The 18,468-nt window shown below is 34.1% G+C and overlaps 1 protein-coding gene across 1 annotated transcript in view; it reads right to left on the bottom strand.

Moving 5' to 3' along the window:
* LOC150104983 (protein Wnt-1-like) overlaps nucleotides 1-16,424 on the bottom strand; it is a 113,908-nt gene extending 97,484 nt beyond the window's left edge. The window contains exon 1 of the mRNA XM_090396087.1: nucleotides 16,195-16,424. Coding sequence (XP_090252213.1) covers nucleotides 16,195-16,316 — 122 coding nt within the window. The 5' untranslated portion in view covers nucleotides 16,317-16,424. The remainder of the gene's footprint in view (nucleotides 1-16,194) is intronic.
* Between the last annotated feature and the right edge of the window lie 2,044 nt (nucleotides 16,425-18,468).

Here is an 18,468-nt window from a genome sequence, read left to right as displayed (position 1 = left end):
CAACCATTTACTATCATCACTCTGGTCGGACGACACCATACGTAATACGAGATTCTCTTCCACCACCTGGTATAAGATTCTTTATTTCGCTTTCAACTTTATTTGTGCGTAGAAATATTCGAAAGGATTTTTTCGAATGTGCAAAATTACATAATCAGCTATTTCTAGAAAAAAAAATCACCAGGATTAACAAATTATAATACCTTGAATATTTCCATGTATCAGTTTACATACATATGAGCTGTATATTATTAACACAAATCTGAGAGGACTGGTGTTAATGAATCAATAAATGAATAGGTTTAATGTTGTGTAATAAGGTAATATAAGGTACAAACTGGCTAATTTCTTAATCATAATATTAAAGGTGTTAACTATTAAATTCGATAATTATCAATAATAAAATATTGCTATATTAATCGTTAATTAATATTAATTCCAAAGCGCTAGTTTCGTGTTCATTTCTACGTGACCTCTTTATAATAACGTCTAAACTTCTCTCATTCTTTTTAATCTCATTCTTTTTAATTAAATTAATCTACTTATACGTAACAAGTCAAATTTCGTAATGAGTATAATCTCCCCATTTCTCTGAATGACTTCGATTCCCTTGACATTCATTATAAATCTGAGTGATCAAAGTGGAGAATAATCCAATATTTTCCTGAAAAGCCGCTTATTCATTCGTCTGTAAATGAAGGCTTTTTTTACTTAAACCAGTAAGCATTCAACTTTATGTTTTATAACAAATATGATTTGTGAGCTTAAATTCGTTATCAACCAAAATGCTAAATTATTATACTGAATAACTATTTTTAAAACTGTTTCATTCAGTTTGTATCTCTAAAACTATCTATTTACTAAATCACACACACACACACACATGTAAATTTCTCCATATTAAATTTTAATTCTTCCTTTCACTGTTCGCTTTTCTTATAAGACCACTCTGGAGAGCACTAAGGCCATCCAGACAATTCACTATTCTAGTTACGCTCTTCAGTAAAAAGAGATATTTGACTCCTAATATTTGAACCCAAATCATTAGCGAATATATTAAACAACAAGACTCCAAAGGCCGAATAGTGGGACATTTCGTTCTTACAATTTAAATTGCAGAAATTCCTTCTCCCCACCGAAAACACTACTTCCTGTCGTCTACCTGTCAGCTAATTCCTTCTCCATGTCACTCTAAATAATCAAAAATACCCATTTGGTGCATTTTAATCAGCAAGTTCATATGAGTTCGTAAATCACATAATGGCACTATTATAATTTTATTTGATATTATAATCAAATTATAATTTGATTCCTTCATGTCATGCATGAATTTTATCAGATTTGCCAGATCGATTGCTTCTTGAAACGATATTTACCTTGCTGAGGATCCTCTCAAAGATGTTCTGAATGCGAATCAATTTTTCCACTGATAATAACACTTTATAAGACTTACTGGCCTACAGTCCATTTTATATAATAAACCTTTCTTTTAAGTTGATATAATTTTTGAAACTTTTCCTCAGAAAGGACGATCCCTGATTCTGGCTGCTTATTAAAAATAGTCATAAGCGGTTTAACCTCTGCATACAGTTCAGTACTATTAATAGCAATATATCATCTGTTCTTCTAGTATTATTAGATTCCAGTTTTTAAACTATTAGCGGGTCCATTCTTCTGTGTTATTTCATTAAATGCATCAGACTTCTCGTCTTCTAACTTTTCTTCATCTGCATAAACATTCACAAAGTGATTATCATTTGGGGCAATACTCCACATTGATACCTTTTTCAGCTGATGAAGATAAAAAAATTCGGATCACAAATCATCAAATTTTTCATAAGTTTATTTAGTGATCACCGAACGAGAAACTTCTGTAAATAGGCTAAGAGTGTTTTAACACATTACCTAAAGAATTCGATATAATAAAATTGTAAAAATTATAAAAGTGTTGTGCTAAAACACCTGAAGCTTAAGCTGTATCTGAAATGTTGTGATGTATAAGAATCTGAATGAAAAGAGGATCAGAATTAGATGACACAAATCCACTAATTTAATGGTTCTTTCAAATTATTTTGTACTTGTTCATGAGTACACGCACACACACTCTTGATAATATTAGGTCCCATCACTGAACCTGCGGAAATGAAGCCATAGCATCCGAATAAAATAATAATAATAAAAAAAAAACACTCGATGCGTGTGATTAAAATTTCTTCGCTATGAACAGAAAATGAGAATAATAAACGTATACAATTATCCATCTTTATCGCAACTATACAAGGATAACATACGTGATGGATTTATAAAATCATCTGATGTAGAAATAGTGCATGACTAAATGAAAGTTATCTACTTTGTCTAGAGTATCTTAAGAACACAAACTTGTTTCTTTTGAAATGTCCTCTTTTGTTTTTTCGTTGTAGCTAATATCATTAGTTTATACTTATGGTGAAGGCACAAAAATTATTTTTGCATCCCTAAACCGTGCAGTAATGCTCTAGAAGATTCAATCATGATATAGAGTCATCAAATTATACTCCTTGTTCACAGCATCTAAACAAACAAAAAAAATCTCCATATTTGGTTTCGAGATGAACTTTGTATACCATTCAGCGAATTTACGCTTGCACCTTATCGACATAATTGGATAATGACGATAAGGTATATCACAAACGAATGTTTGGTGAAATAGGCGTCTGTCCAACTATTACGAATAGAAAATGGCTATAGTCGTACGTCTCTAGGACGTCTTTATCCCTACTTTTTTTTTTTTCCTGGCTGAGAAAGAATTTCCAGATGCAATGCATGCGGTATGCATTAGAGGCTTCCATTAAGTCTCCGGAGTATCAGTTCGGTCAGCGTTCAGAGTGGTGTGTGGTTCGGTCGTAGCGGGAGACGCAGAAGAACACATGGCGCGTCAGTGAAAGCAAAAAATGTTCACTTGTCGCTCCTAGCTATGCAATCGTTGGTACAATATAAACCATCCCAGCTACCCGTCGTGTGTAAACAGAGAGAAATAATTCGCTTTGATGGTAAATGGAAAACAATCTCCTCAGCTGATAAGCATTCTGTATTGTTCCCAGTGATCATAACTTTGGGGGAGAATTTCGCATGGGAATTAAACAAAGAAATGCGTAAAATAAAATTCCGTATATAGAGCGAGCAGATATTTACAGATAACGTAGGACTTTACATGTCATGTATTATTTTCTTCGCTGCGTATCTCTTTGGGACAAGGAGTTATTCCATGAATGAAGAATAAATAGAAAGGGAAATTGTCTGCATAAAAGCCTTAAAAGTCCAAATAGCATCATCTGTACGAATCCATCCCCCCACCTCTCTTTCTCAACAGGCGATACAAGCAAACTTTCTCTTACTCACGGTATTCTACGGTTAAAAAAAAAAAAAAAAAAAAACACCAGAGCACCCCATTTTGACAATCGTTAATCTTTAGTAATGATCTTTAATAGCTATAACAGGTGTGTCATTCTTCAGCAGTGTTGATTTGTAGTACAATTTCTTTTAAACTTAAAATAAAAGGATGCTATAGAATTTAATAACAAAGTCGGTGGCGCAAAGATAACTGAGTAGAAAGACATAATAATAATAACATTTTTATTACATTTACTACTCTTAGAATCCTTAGATACGTTAATTACCTTTATATTCGTAGCATTATTAAATATTTAAAGACTTCTCAACATGAATAATCTTAGGATTTAAGAACAGAACTGATTGCGATTTAAATTCAATTTAGACTCACTTTTAATAAAGTATATTCTTACTATACTGTTAAACAATATTTTTATACTTAGTGATATACGTTTACGTAACGAAAAAGTGATATGGAAGTCTAGCATGTTTTTAATTCTCGTTACATACATTTCTAGCAAATAAGCTGATATCGATTTTCCGTTGTCCTCCAAAGTTCACAAGAGTCATTATTAATCCTTACCATACCACTGTTATGCCAGTTCGTGTTTTCTAATTAACATTAAGATTAATCAGGTATAAAAATAAGGTAAAAAAGTTATCAAATAGATTACATAGTGATCCGAAATATATTGTACAATATTAGTAATAAAATTAAATTAGTACCAACAGGTTATTGGTCCAGATGAAAGACAATTTTTTGACATTGGTCTGTAATAACTGTGTGCTGGAATCGTTGGGAAATACTATAGGATGAGGAAAGTTGAGGTGAAATTGAATTTCAGTTGAGGTAGATAGATAGAGAGAGAAGAGTAAAGGAAGAAAAGCTGTTAATTGAGGTTTGAAGTTTTATTGTATTATAATATATGGATGGTGAGTGGTTTTTACAGGCTTCAAACAAATCGGAGGGATTATGGACGCTAGTTCACTTGAATCTCATATATCTATAGAAATCAACAATTCAACAATGTGTCACACTAAGGTATACGGTAAGAGGTGGGGGGGGGGGGGCACACAGATGATTATTTGGATCCTTTCTTCTGAACAGACGCAGATATTTTTATTCTGTTTTGTCTTATTTTCATTCTGTAAGAGAAATCTTCTAAGGTCTGGAAAGTTTTTCAGGAGAGAAATAAAGATAGAGAATACAAAAAGAAGTTGGAATTTGGATTTTTTTTCTATTTGTTCGAGAAAATTTTGTTCTCCATTGGATACATGCCCACTTGAAAACGATTTAAAGAATTACCTTGTACGCTCTACGCTTTTCTCAACACACTTTTTATATTAATCAACACATGAGAAATTGCAAAACTATTATGGGATCAAAAAAGATATTAAAAACAGAGCAGAAGCGCATTATTGCATTTCTTGACCAACTGGACGTTATAGTTCTTGAATAAAATAGCGTCAGAATGACTGTTTCAAAAGTTGATGAAATGAAGAGGAAGAAGAGAAGCTAGTTCGGCAGATATGAAACTGGACTTTGACCTGCTCATATCAGCCGCTGAATTAGAAACCTATTTGCAGATATATGTAAGCGTCACTTCCTCCTCCTCTTCCTCCTCATATGTATATTAGGCCCTAATGGTCCGTTACATACATATTAGGCATGGCCTATTGCGATTCTAAACCACGGCCGCCTCGAGGATAAGGTGGTTAGCCTTATGCCTCCCGGTGTGTCCTATGTCTGTAGATGCTTGTGTTTACGGGGCCGGTTTTCCTGTTCTGGGGGACGAAAAACCCGAGTTTCCGAGTGAAAAAAAAAACCCTACCTCCGTATGAGACCGACTAACTCATCTTTAGTCGAAAGAGACCAGATAAAGGTTCTTCACATCTTGGATTTGAATCTAACCGAGCTCTTTCTGACCTAAAGGCTTCGTATACACTGACTGGTCAGTAATCGTCAACAGTGTTGATCACAATGGGAAAAACAAAGGATCTTTCGGAGTTCGATAAAGGGCTTATTGTAGATGCCCGTCTGGCTGAAATCACGATTTGGAAATCAGCGAACTGACTGGTTTCTCTAAAGGCGAGATATCCTGTTTGTTTAATCAGTGGAAAAATAACCCACATTGCTTGTCTAAGAGGCGTAACTGTGATCCTAAGACAGCCTGTCAGGAACGAGATCGCGTCGTCTGAGAAGGTTTGTGCGGACAAACAGAACTTCCTGTGTGTTCAGCAATTAACTAAAGCATTTAATGAACGCTGTTCCCGACCCATATCTCACCAAACTATGCCAGGAAATTGAAGAGGATCGGTATTGGCAGTCGCATGCCTATGCGAAAACCATTGATTTCTGTGAAGTTCCTAATTCAGTGGCCGGTATGTGTAGATGTTAATCATAGCAGCATTCTTTTACTGACTCAGAAGAAAGTTATAAAATAATGGAAGTCTATTTAGCAGAATATTGTCCTTGAAAATACCTTCAGAAATTATGGTGAATGACTATGAAAAAGCTATTAGGGTGAGTCTCCGAAAAACAGAACGAGAGCGAGGGGAGAGAGAGAGAGAGAGAGAGAGAGAGAGAGAGAGAGAGAGAGAGAGAGAGAGAGAGAGAGAGAGAGAGAGAGAGAGAGAGAGAGAGAGAGAGAGATCTGTTAACTAGATTGTCCTTTGACATCTAGTATCATTCATGTTTAGTGAGATTTTGTTTGTGCGCAACTCCGAAACGAAGAAAATTATTCAAGGTTGGATGGGTTTGGGATATGTGTAAGTGATATCTTGAGCGGGAAAAAAATTAAGAGTTCGTGAATTTAATTGCTAAGAAAAGCTGAAAGTGTAAGTCAACTTAAGATGAGAAATATTATCTTCTCTGGGATGAAATGAGATTATTCGTATGAGAAATAAGACGGGACGCAATGTTTGTTAGTACTGAAGTTTTGTCAGCTGAAGAGGACCAAATGAGAACATTGTCATTAGCATCAAATTGTGGATGGGATTTGTCATTTGTCAAAAACCTGTGTATTTGTCAAGAGCAAATACACGGATTTTTCCCAAATATTCCATGGTTTATGCCTATAGGTTGGTAATAGCAAGGAGATTCGCTGTTGATCGAGAGTCAGTTAGTCTGATTAACTAACTGACCATCGCTAGAAAGTTAAGAAGAGGAGTTAATCAGTTAAGAAGTCGACTACTTAATGAATCTCCCCTATATATATATATATATATATATATATATATATATATATTATTTTTATTAATATTTTACATAATCCAGAAACCCTGCTCTAGAAACCAAATCTGGAAAAAGATTCAATATATAGGCTTCTATATAGATTAGATAGATGCTGAATTGGTATAATAGATTGCAAAAGCATTATAGGATGAGTATTATTTTTGCAGCACAGATTTAGAGGACATTGGGGGGGGGACAGAATAGACACCATAAGAAGACGTCATATTCAAGCTATTCAGGATTCTTTTGAGGTTTTTCTCAACGAAAGATCAAAAACATGCGTTGAACTGTTGTTGGTATAGTGAGAAGTGTTATTCTGGTCATCTTTGTCGAAGTCGGAGGAAAAGGCGTCAGTTTTATCTTTGGCTAATGTAACGATAGCAGCATCTGAAATATCTGAATTTTAGACAAGTGGAATCACGAAAGAGTGAAAGTAGCTGCACCCGGTGACCCCTGCTAAGGATGTCCAGCCTTTTGAGAATGAGGCTGTTTATTGTTCACACTTCACTCTTTCAAAGATGCATATGGATTTCTTACTGACTATTTTACTCAGCGTTTTGCTGTATTTTGGACTAAGTGGGGAAACGAAGCATTGTCTGCAGCCACTTCAGATATGCTGAATTTTTGCTTTGGACTTTCTCGACACATTTATTGACTACCTAAGGCTGTGATTGTAGTCAAGAATTTTGAGTGGAACTGGTGGCGAAGATCTTTATTCCAACAAGTGTTGTTACATTGATTCGAGCAGAGCGGAAACAGTAATCGTACTTGATATGATTCAAATCCCCGATCCTTCTGAGCAAAAAGTCTGCTTCTCATACTGCACCGACTTTACTTCCTATACTGATTTAAGCAATAGAAGCTTAAGCCTTCATGAATCATAAACTTGGAGAATTGCAAACCTATTAGCTTTGGGAACTTCAAGGAGCGCTGAGAGGTCGGACTGGTTGGAAATTTATCAAAGGCATGTAAAACGATGGGGGGGGGGGGGGAATCAGTATATTAGGTCTGGTAATTGCGCATGTTTTTAGGTCTGTTTTCTGTTTCGTTTTCGTTTGATGAAACATCCCAGGGAAAATTCTCTGCCATTTCCGCATGAGACCGCATAAACCAGCTCTCTCGTTTAAGTTGACAAGTCCTTATAAAGATTAGTTATGGTCTAGGTAGATTCCAATTCAGATCTTTCCAATCGAAAAGCAGATGTAACATTCACGCAATTGCATTACAGCGGCGCAAATGCTAAGAAAAGAATTGCGTCACTATTGCTTTGTTTACAGTTGAAAGCTTTCTTAAAACGAACGCTTGCGCTTTATCCATTTCAGTCTGTTAACAGTAATAATTTTTTTTTCTCATTCTGTTTTCAGAGTTTAGCAAGTTCTTGTTAACAATATACGAGTGTCTGTATTTCATTGTAATAATAACATGATTGCTGATTACTGGAACTCAGACTTTTCATTTCTAAAAATTGGCAAATCGTAATTCCAAACAATAACTGACTAATGAATTCATAAGTTGAAACATTACCAAGAAATTTATAAAAAAATGCATACATTTATGAGCCTCCGTAGCTTAGTCGGTATAGACAAATCCCTTTGTTCGGAAAGACCTGGGCTCGATTCCGGTCCATGTCGTGAGGAACCTTTATCTGTTCTCTTTCGACTAAAAGTGAGTTAACAGGTCTCATACTGAGATTTTTCCTCCCTCAGAACAGGCAAACCGACAAGTAGAACTCACGCAATTTACAGACAAGAATACTTAGAGGACTCTGTAAGCCAATCATCTACAAGTTCGAATTGAAAATTATTAAAAGGCTTCAAACTTCGACACCGTAAAGGTAGAAGAGGAGGATTAAAAAAGAAAGTTAGGAAAGCATAAATTTATTCATTTCATATGTAATTGGAATGTGTAAAATAAACCACAATGATCACCATACGATAACGGAATGCAAATAAAAGAAGAGGAAAAAAAAACATTATTTCAATATTTACGTCATTACCTCTCCCTGAAAGACTATCATTATATTTCACTGAAATAAGGTTTCTCTCACGAAATATTATATCATAGCCAATTCAACTTCTTACGAAGTTATATTTAAAACAACTCCAAATACAGAACTAGCTGAAATTTATTTCACAAGTACTGAAGTTTAAGTGAAAGAACATTACTGTGATTGATTTTGTTAAAATTTTCTCACCGCACAAGCTATATGTTAAGAATTAACGAATTAAAGAAATAATATGCATTATTGATTGCAATTATGTCAAACATTACAGTCATTCAGAGCAGATGGTATGACGTAACTCGACAAGGGAGCACATCCACTGATACAGATCGATATGCTAGACCGTTTCGCAACTATGGCGAGGTTACTTTTTTTTTCATCCTCAAAGTCGAACCTATATACAGTCTTAGAAAAAGAAGAAAAAGAATTTTCGATAGATAGAGAGAAAGAAAAAGAGAGAGAGAGAGAGAGACAAAGAAAGAAAGAAAGTTAAGGCTGATTTTTGTCACTGAATTATCACTAAATTATTAATCATTTAGTGATAATTCAGTGACTCATTAAATCGTAATTTTAACAATGTGGCATTGAATTTGTGGTAAATTATTACCACTGATCTTCTTTTTTTTTAGAAAATTCGAATGCGAAAATGACCTATCAAAGATAACAATGGTTCTAACCATTATGAAGATGCAGAGCATTTCTGACCTAAGTCAGTTTACTTTCAAAAAAGCACTATGTGTTTTACACAATGATAGTTTATTTCTGGTAGCCTCCAATATTATATGTGCACTTATCACGTGTGAGTTGTCCATAAAACCAAACTGGAACGGGTTAGAATTCATCGAATACTCATGAAAGATTAACAATAACTCATAAGTAATCATGTGGTATATTTAATATTGATGTATACATTTATTGTGTGTAATATCATTTATATTAATTTTTTCTATCATTTTGCAATTAAGTGTATTTTCTTATTTATTAAGTTTGTATTATTCAATTAAATTCGGATATCTGGCTTGTTTAAATAGATAAATGCATATTCACAATTTTAAAAATAAGCCTAAATATTTGAAAAATTCTGCCGAAGGGAAAGAAGAGGAAGCATGAGAGATACGGACTACTAAGGATTCAAGGATTCTCCTTCAAAACTCCAAAAATGCTCTGTTTTTTTCCTTCAGATATATTGCACTATTCATTTTTTTTCCATCAAATTCTTCGTTTGATTTCTTCTTCCATATTCGCGAATGGTTTTAATGAACTTTTCTGCTTCTAATTATTCAATTATCTTTTCCGCAGAATGGGTAAGCATGAGAATTGCATTTGCGTCTATATATTGGGTTGTTTAAATAAGCAGAAAACAGAAGAAGAGATAATGTTAGATGAAATTTGAAATTTGGGAATCTATTATAATTCGTCGAGTGATTTCAGCTTTTGATTTGAATTGAATATTTTAATCATGTTGTCCAATGATTCTGCGGATTATTTTCGATTTATTATTCTTTATGCAGACATTGAAATCCGTATAGTTGTATGGCTTTCTTCGATTTCTAATATTTATAGATGAATTATGATTACAGTATTTTTTGTGTTTGTTTGATTTGTTTTTGCATTAAAAACACATCTAATTTCACCTCCTCAGCATCCTAATCTTGATATTCAGGATCCTGATGTTCATTTATAAAGTAACAACATCAGTATTTTAACCTGTATGACGCTATTTTCTGAGTTATTTCTGACATTCGTTTTTAAAAAAATAAATAAAAAATATTCTTGCTTACTGTGATCACCTTTTCCCATGATGTAATGGGTGGTTTACAGAAAGTTCCCCACGTATGAACATGCTGTACAGTTTATACTAACTCGATTTTTTTTTTTTTAAATTTTGCTACCTTAGGTAATCTTTGCGTTATATTTCAGAATGAAACTTAGCCAATTCAAATATTCTTCTAAATGCATATATTATGCACTTTTGTTGAGAAGAATTGTGATCTCTCATGATCATATATTGATACATTGTTATGATTGTGTGTGTGTGTGTGTGTGTGTGTGTGTGTGTGTGTGTGTGTGTGTGTGTGTGTGTGTGTGTGTGTGTGTGTGTGTGTGTGTGTGTGTGTGTGTGTGTGTGTGTGTGTGCGCGTGCGCGTGCGTGCGTGTATGCGTGCGTGTATGCGTGCGAGAGAGAGAGAGCTCACAAAGGTATATATAAATGCACAGCCTCTTCTGTGTCTGTGAGTTCGCGCGCGCACACACACACAACAGACTGAGTTAATATTCCATGTGGCATGAATATTGATGAATGTCTTTAGAGATGATTTTTCATAGGACACTGTGAGATCACCGCTTAATGGACTCTGAAGTGTTTTAAAAGTCCGTTTGAACTCTAGAAAAGGGTTTCGAATTATATACGCTTATAGGTTTATATACCCTTTCGCTTATAAACCTATAAGAGTGTAAACGAAAGAGTATAAACCTGTAATCGTATATAATTCGAAACCCTTTTACGCTTTTTATGCTTATAAACCTATAAGCGTTTATACTCTTCGAACTATACTAATATGCTTAAGGGACTATACTCTTCTGTAGCTGTGGCTGTCATAAAAATATGACAGATCATGATATATATATATATATATATATATATATATATATTTATATATCTGAAAGAATGACACGTATCCCGTAGATGGAAAGAGCTGCGTTAAAATCCTATCTGGAAAGTAAGGAATCTGTATTAAAATTTTAAAGGGTTTTTAGGTTGAAGATGAATTGGTTGGTCTCATACGGAGATAAAAGGGTTTGCTTTTGAAAAGAAATGTCTACCGAAATACAATCGTCTCCTGGTCTTATTTCCTTTTGGGTAGTAATAAATTTTATACCATAATAACATTATACTGTAATAATAAATATTATACAAAGAAGTGGCTCTTGTCTGCCTTAGAAGATAATTAACTTTTCGTTTAGTTTTCTTGTATAATATTTGTATAATATTATGCAAAAAATATTTATTTTTTGTATAATATTATTATACTGTAATAATAAATTTATTATACTGTAATAATTTTATTACAGTATAATATTTATTATACTGTAATAATAAATATTAGGCAAAGATGTGTGTCTCTTGTCTGCCTTAGAAGATAATTAACATAATAAGACAATTACTTTAAATTTAAATTTACATTTGTTAAAATTTTCCTATCGAAAATCACTCAACTGTTTGAGATATTTTTTTCTTATCGAAAACATTGTGAAGTATTTGAAATACAATACAATACTGCTTGCCAGCTAGAACAATCATAAGGGATCAGTGTGTCATATTTGTCAATTGTGTCTGTGTGCAGAGACCGGTTCGTCTGTTTTGAGGGAGCAAAAGACGAAAATATTGACACAGACTAGGACTTTTCCTTCCTGATCAATGATACTGCGTTACTTACTTTGAAAATTGCCATTTTACGAGATATTGCAAAAAACCTAAAAATTGTGTCCCGTTGGTTAAGAAAATAGGAGTATATTAGCTTTTTTCGACTACCATAGCATCTCTGTAGAATACTAGAGAGTAAACATATTCTTTGGTTTGTTCGAATCCCGTTGTACTACACAAAGGACTTTTATCATGACTTTTTTTTAGAAGAAAGTCAGTTCAGTCGGTTTTATACAGGTTAGCAGATATATTATTTCTCTTCCTAAAATTCGGACCCACACTCCCTCTCAAAACAGACAAATGGCACGCACTACAAGCATTCGTCATACGGAATATAGCTACTTTATAGCTTCAGCGTCTTTTTAAAATAACAGCACTAACTTGACTCTCGTCTGAAATCGAGTATGTTAGCCTTTGCTGCTTAAAAACTAAAAAAAATAAAAAAAATCGTGTTTGCTTTCGCGAGCAAATGATATGTCAAAACAACTCGGTATTTAATTAATTTAAATTTCAAAAAAAAAATAAAAACTTTCTAGACAGAATATTTTGAATATTTTATTTGCCTGTTCGTACATCATCTCCCTTATAGCAAAAGTACGTTAAAGTTTCATCTTTTTCATTCCTGAATTTGGCTGCCTCTTTTTTTATTAATATTTTTTGGCATATGTTTGTCTTTGCTTAGTTTATCCTTTCTTTATTTGTAGTTATTCCGGTTTTCCAGATTTAGCTGATCATTTGCAACTGAATGGCATGTTCTTGTTGCTGCAGGGGTTAAAACGCCATTTCATATATCCAAACTTTGGCATTCAAACCTGTCTATAATCCGGTACGTCCATAGCCATGCAGGATTTGTCTGAGTACATCAGATTTCATCTTCCTTAATTTGAACACTGACCAGAAGGCGGGCAGCTGGACAGCCGTGCCATTTGTTTTCAAATAAGCTACTATTTATTGATGAATTAATGTTGTTGATCGTCACTCCTGTAACACACCTAATGGATGAAAGGCGACTGGCTCTGACTCATATTTATGGTGCATGTGTGCTCATACTACCGATGTAGGGAATTCGTATTTACATTTTGCCTCTAGGTTATAATTACTATTCCGATTTGTTAAATTTATTACTTTTTCTGTCTATTTAGTTAAATTAGCATATTTTAGAAAGCGAGTACAACTTGAACTGAGGGAGACCGTGGAAATAGTAATTATTCCTTTTAAAAATACAGGGATCATATCTCTTTATATCTTTTTTGCAAATTTAAGCACTTACTTATAGCTTTAATAAGAAAAGAGAAAAGAGAATTCATATTTTATAATGAAAGAAATAATTAATTTTAATGCATGTTTGTAGGATGCATTTCGGACAGTTTAAAATCTAACATATCTTTTAAATGCGTTAGATTTTCTAAACATAATAGTAAAAAATAAGGAAAAATTCTGTAAAGCCATATCCATTTATTAAGAATTACTTTAACCTGAAATTATTTTGATATCATTAATGTTATTTATTGAACATTCTAGATTCCAGACATATATAACCTAAATTAATTCCTCGCACATCAAACATAATCATTTTTGACCTATTTGTGATTTAGAACCTTTAAATAAATCTAGCTAATAAAATAACCCAAACTATAATATTTGCGTTCTCGAAAATAAATGGCAAGTTAAGCAATTAAATTAATGCAAAACACCACGCGTGAATCGTTATCATTTTTTTCAATGAAATATTGAAGCATATTTTCATTGTTATCATTATATATTCTCCTTTCACTTTCGATGCATGTGTTACGTAGAAACTATAATTTTTTTTCTTTTTTTGTAATGAATCGATAAAACGTGTTTAGCCTACTATATTATCAATGATATTTCATGACTTTTATTAAATTTAATAATAAAGTATTTAATTTGTGTGTGTGTGTGTGTGTGTGTGTGTGTGTGTGTGTGTGTGTGTGTGTGTGTGTGTGTGTGTGTGTGTGTGTGTGTGTGTGTGTGTGTGTGTGTGTGTGTGTGTGTGTGTGTGTGTGTGTGTGTCCGTTCCGTCCGTCCGTAATCAGCAGTACTATGTTTGATACAGAAAGTGAAATTCGGTCTCTTTAGTACCGTGATATTTTTTCTTTTACTGAATATCCAAAAATGTTTACATTGAGTTGTATTTAGAAATCTTGCTAAAAATAGCAATAAAAGAATCAACCAAAATGTCTTTCCACTATTACTGTTGTCTAGTTTATAGTTGTAAGGTAAAAACACATGTTAGACTCATAGGACGTTTCATAGAGATGGTTTCAGGGAGGAAGCTATAAATTGTAGAATGGAAGTATTTTCGCTCTGTGCAAACAACTCGGGGTCGTTAAAGTGACGTAACTAGTGTAAGGTGCTATTTTCTTAGTTTTTTCCCAATATCTAAGTCCCTATAACATAACTTTTTCTCTTTATTCTTGATTGGAGTAATCAGGTTATCTATGGCAACTTCTTCAAACTGATGAGTTCACATCGCATAAACACCTTTAGATGTTTATAACATGATGTTAACATCCTATCGAAGTAAATATCAGTATCGCATTCCATTAAAATAAAATGAAATGTGTTGATGTTGTGAATAAATTCAATATGGATTTGTCCTTTCATAACTAATGAGCTCACCAGAAGAACATGGAGCCATCTGGGAACTATATAACGTGTTATGCCAGAAATTGTAAGATTAATTACATTCATTAAAATTGCTAAGTTGTATTTTGATAATATAGTATGCTGTAAAAATACAACACATAATGTATACAAAGCAATTAGATCGATGTTCCATAGGACACTGACTATTAAATTCTCAGTATAATTATCGAAATAGAATTCGTTGTATTTCATTATACTAATTAAAATGTGAATTTTGAGACTAACACGCATAAAATAACCACAAAGCTCGAAATATATAGTTACTAACAGAACAAATGACATAGAACCTGACAAGAACGCGACGATATTCATCAATTTTGAAATGGATGTAAGAGGATATTTAGAGAATCATTATATTTCAAGTTTATGCTTATAAGCTTATAATTATAACTTATGGTACAAGTGCTGTTCTTTCTCAATCTCTTGCTAAATTGTTAGTAGTGATTAATAATTTGGCCAGTAATTACTTTTCAATAGCTGCATTACAAATGAATGCAATGAATATATGCTGACCAATTTGGTGTGTAATGAAGATGTGTTTATTTTAACAATACAAAGCTGAATCACATGGGACGTTCTTTATTCATTTTCGTACCCGATGAGAATAACGAATATATATATATGTGTGTGTGTGTGTGTAAGGATATTACCACACGAATAAATTCAACTATTAAATTAAAAACAATATACTAAAATATAATACATATTTTTATTTCTCCTTACTAAACGATATACGATACAGTTGATATTAAATAACCCTTAATCATCATTCAGAAAGAATAATTTAAAATATCCTTCAAGTGTTTTTCATGTTTCGGTCATTTTTCTTTCTACGTAAGATCATTAATTGGTTCATAAAGCAACAAGATGCATTGTAGATGCTACAGATTAGAAAATAGGACGAAATTATAGGAATGAAGATTTTGAATTATCGCTAATATTAGATCGATATATATTCTGATTATACTCACTACTTATCTCAGCTTATGATACATCTTAACTTTCATCTCAGCTATTTACAGAAGAAATATGTAGAAAAGTAACGTCGTCAATTATCCCTAGTGAAATGAAGTTTGAAACTTTTCTTGTTTGTTTTTAATGCGTAAATGGAATGTATAATGTAATATATTTTTTTTTTACTTCGGCTGAATATATGTTGTCTTCTGCACTGCAGTGACATTAAAAATCTGTCCTGAGATTTAACCTAATAGTGTTGAACACCATCATTAATTTCCTCTTGAGTGGATAATGGCTAACCTACTGTATGGTTAATGATCAGCCATGTGGTTATAATGGTCACTTATGGTTAATTATTAAGGAGGCTTCAATAGTTCCGCGAAAACCAAACAAATAAACAATAAAATGGTTCTATAAAGGGACGTGTATCATATATACAAAATTCCGTGATGTAGGCGGAGAAAAAAAAGTAACCGGTCTGAGTCATATCAAAAATTTACTTTTACATTTCATATGTCATGCAAACCTACTCACCACCAACGCGAGCCTCGTCCCTTCCCTCGTCCTCGTTTGCCGACCGACAATCCCAGTGGACACAGGAGCACCAGGAGCAGGAGTAGGAAGGACAGCGTCCTACTCATTTCCCTAGATAACATCGAACAGTCGCGGACGGACTAGCCGCCTGCAGAGGAATCGGCCGTCACTTGGCGGCACCACGGGATGACTCCGCTGCACGGTGGAGTCAGTTCTCTGTCTCCCGAGTGAACCGTTAGGAAGAGCACTTCTTTCCGACGGTGAGCAAATCTGCATCAGCTATGGCGGGGAACGCGGTTCACAACATGCTTCCTGTCACCGCCGTGTTAGGGGTCTTGAGACGTGCTAAGAACGTGGGAGGTATGGAACCCAGGAAGCGAGATGGTGGGGAGGGATGCACACAGTCACGAGCAGATCCAACCTGTGGTTGTTGTGACGATCGAGTGATGATTGGGCTCCGCTGGTGTGACGAAAGGTACGACCGACCGTGACCTTAGGTTCGTCGTGTCTTGACAAACTCGCGTGTGCGTGTATGCCGACATCGGCGGTGACACAGAAATCGGGATCCAAAGTGGACGTCGTCCGTAGTGTCATGTGGCCTGCGATGAGGTACAGAAGACGGAGATTGTCGAGAAACCATTTTATATACGGAACCAAACCAGAAATGAAAGGGAGCTCCTGCCCACTTCTGTACTACCTAATGATGGCGTGTTAGTCACTAAGGTTTATAGTTTTTATTCAACAAGCCCTTCAAAAACCTGCAATCCACCACTCATCTCTCTCTCTCTCTCTCTCTCTCTTACTCACTCACTCACTCAATCATTTACTCGTGCCATTTGGGAAAGGTAAGTTCCATGCGAAAGAGCCAACCGCCGATCGCCCATTACAGTGTCATAATATTCCCATAAACTTCTCCTGTCTCCTGCCATAAGGTGTCGTTTAACGTAATCACCTGAGACGTGTGGGTGTGGAAAGTGGATGGTGAGGCTTCAAGTCATTTAATTGGTGTGGTTTTTTTTTTTCGTTGTTTTTGCTTTTTTTTCTTCTCAAACGTTTTGTATAATGGTGGTGTTGATGGTATGAGAAAAGCTCTCGGTCTTCAATGAAATTAGCAAAAACCATTTAGTTCGAAAAGTGTTAAAAGTTATCGGTTTAAAGGAGTAAGGTCGCATTTTGATTTTTATATTTCAGGTATGATAAACTATAAAAAAACTATTTGTTTATTAGAAACATAACGGAATTCTAAATTTAAAAAAAAAAAAAAAAAATCTAGATTCCATGAATAGCTGGGTTAAATAATCTTCACTGAAGATGCTTGTTCCACTGATTTCTTTCATCGTCGACAGTTTCCTGTATGCTTTTGAATACATAAATTCTATTTATCTAGAATAGTGATGGCATTTTTATTTTTAGAAGCCATTTCAGCACTTGTTTATTGATTGATTAAACTGGTTCAATGGAATATTGACTGGCGTTCCACTAGCTTCAAAAGCAATTTCGCAACGATAATTTATCAACGTTTTCCTATTACTCCTGTAGGGACAAAAAAATAAAATTTCATACTACTAAAACAAGACAGATATTCGTCTAAAAATATGCATTTTATACGTAATGCAATGTATGCAGTATATTGATATTTCTGCAACACACGCAGAGATGAACTGAAATACAAGTAAATGGAATTTACATGTATGAAAAGAAAAGAGCAGTGCGTTCTCTGAAGGTTCGAAATATTAAACAATAATTTTATTTAAATTACTTTTCAATCTTTCGAATGTCTCGCTTCATTAAAAGGAAATGAAGACATCGACGATGTAATTAAGAAATTCCTAATCAGCATTACCTGTCGAAAAACAGAAGGTTATTACGTTTATCAGAGCCGGTCTGAACAAGGAATGGGTACTAATTATGATAATGTAACTCTATTTTTGATGCAAATGAAAAGGGGAATGGAAAATATTTAGTACTTCGTATGTTGACTCAATTTATGAGTATTTTATTACAACTACATCTGCATCTTAATGACCTCTTTTCTGTTCTCTAATTCATCCCTAGCCGTTGAGAAACGAAGAAAGTGTTCATCCACTAGCTTACCCCCCCCCCCAACACACATAGAGTTTGGATATCATTGTGTCAGTATAACAAGGGCATAAAAGTGAAAACAGTTATCTTAGTCAAGATAATTTTTATCGTTCACAACTGATGAATCACGTTTTCTGATAAACTGAGATTCCTTATGTTACGAACAACGTGAAAGTATGAATGAAATAATTC

The sequence above is a fragment of the Typopeltis vanoorti genome, chromosome 7 (assembly GCF_054136105.1).
Source record: "Typopeltis vanoorti isolate ZY-2024b chromosome 7, IOZ_Tvanoo_1.0, whole genome shotgun sequence".
Taxonomy (NCBI): domain Eukaryota; kingdom Metazoa; phylum Arthropoda; class Arachnida; order Uropygi; family Thelyphonidae; genus Typopeltis; species Typopeltis vanoorti.
Note: the sequence above shows the minus strand (reverse complement) of the source record. Positions and strands in the feature narration are given on the sequence as shown.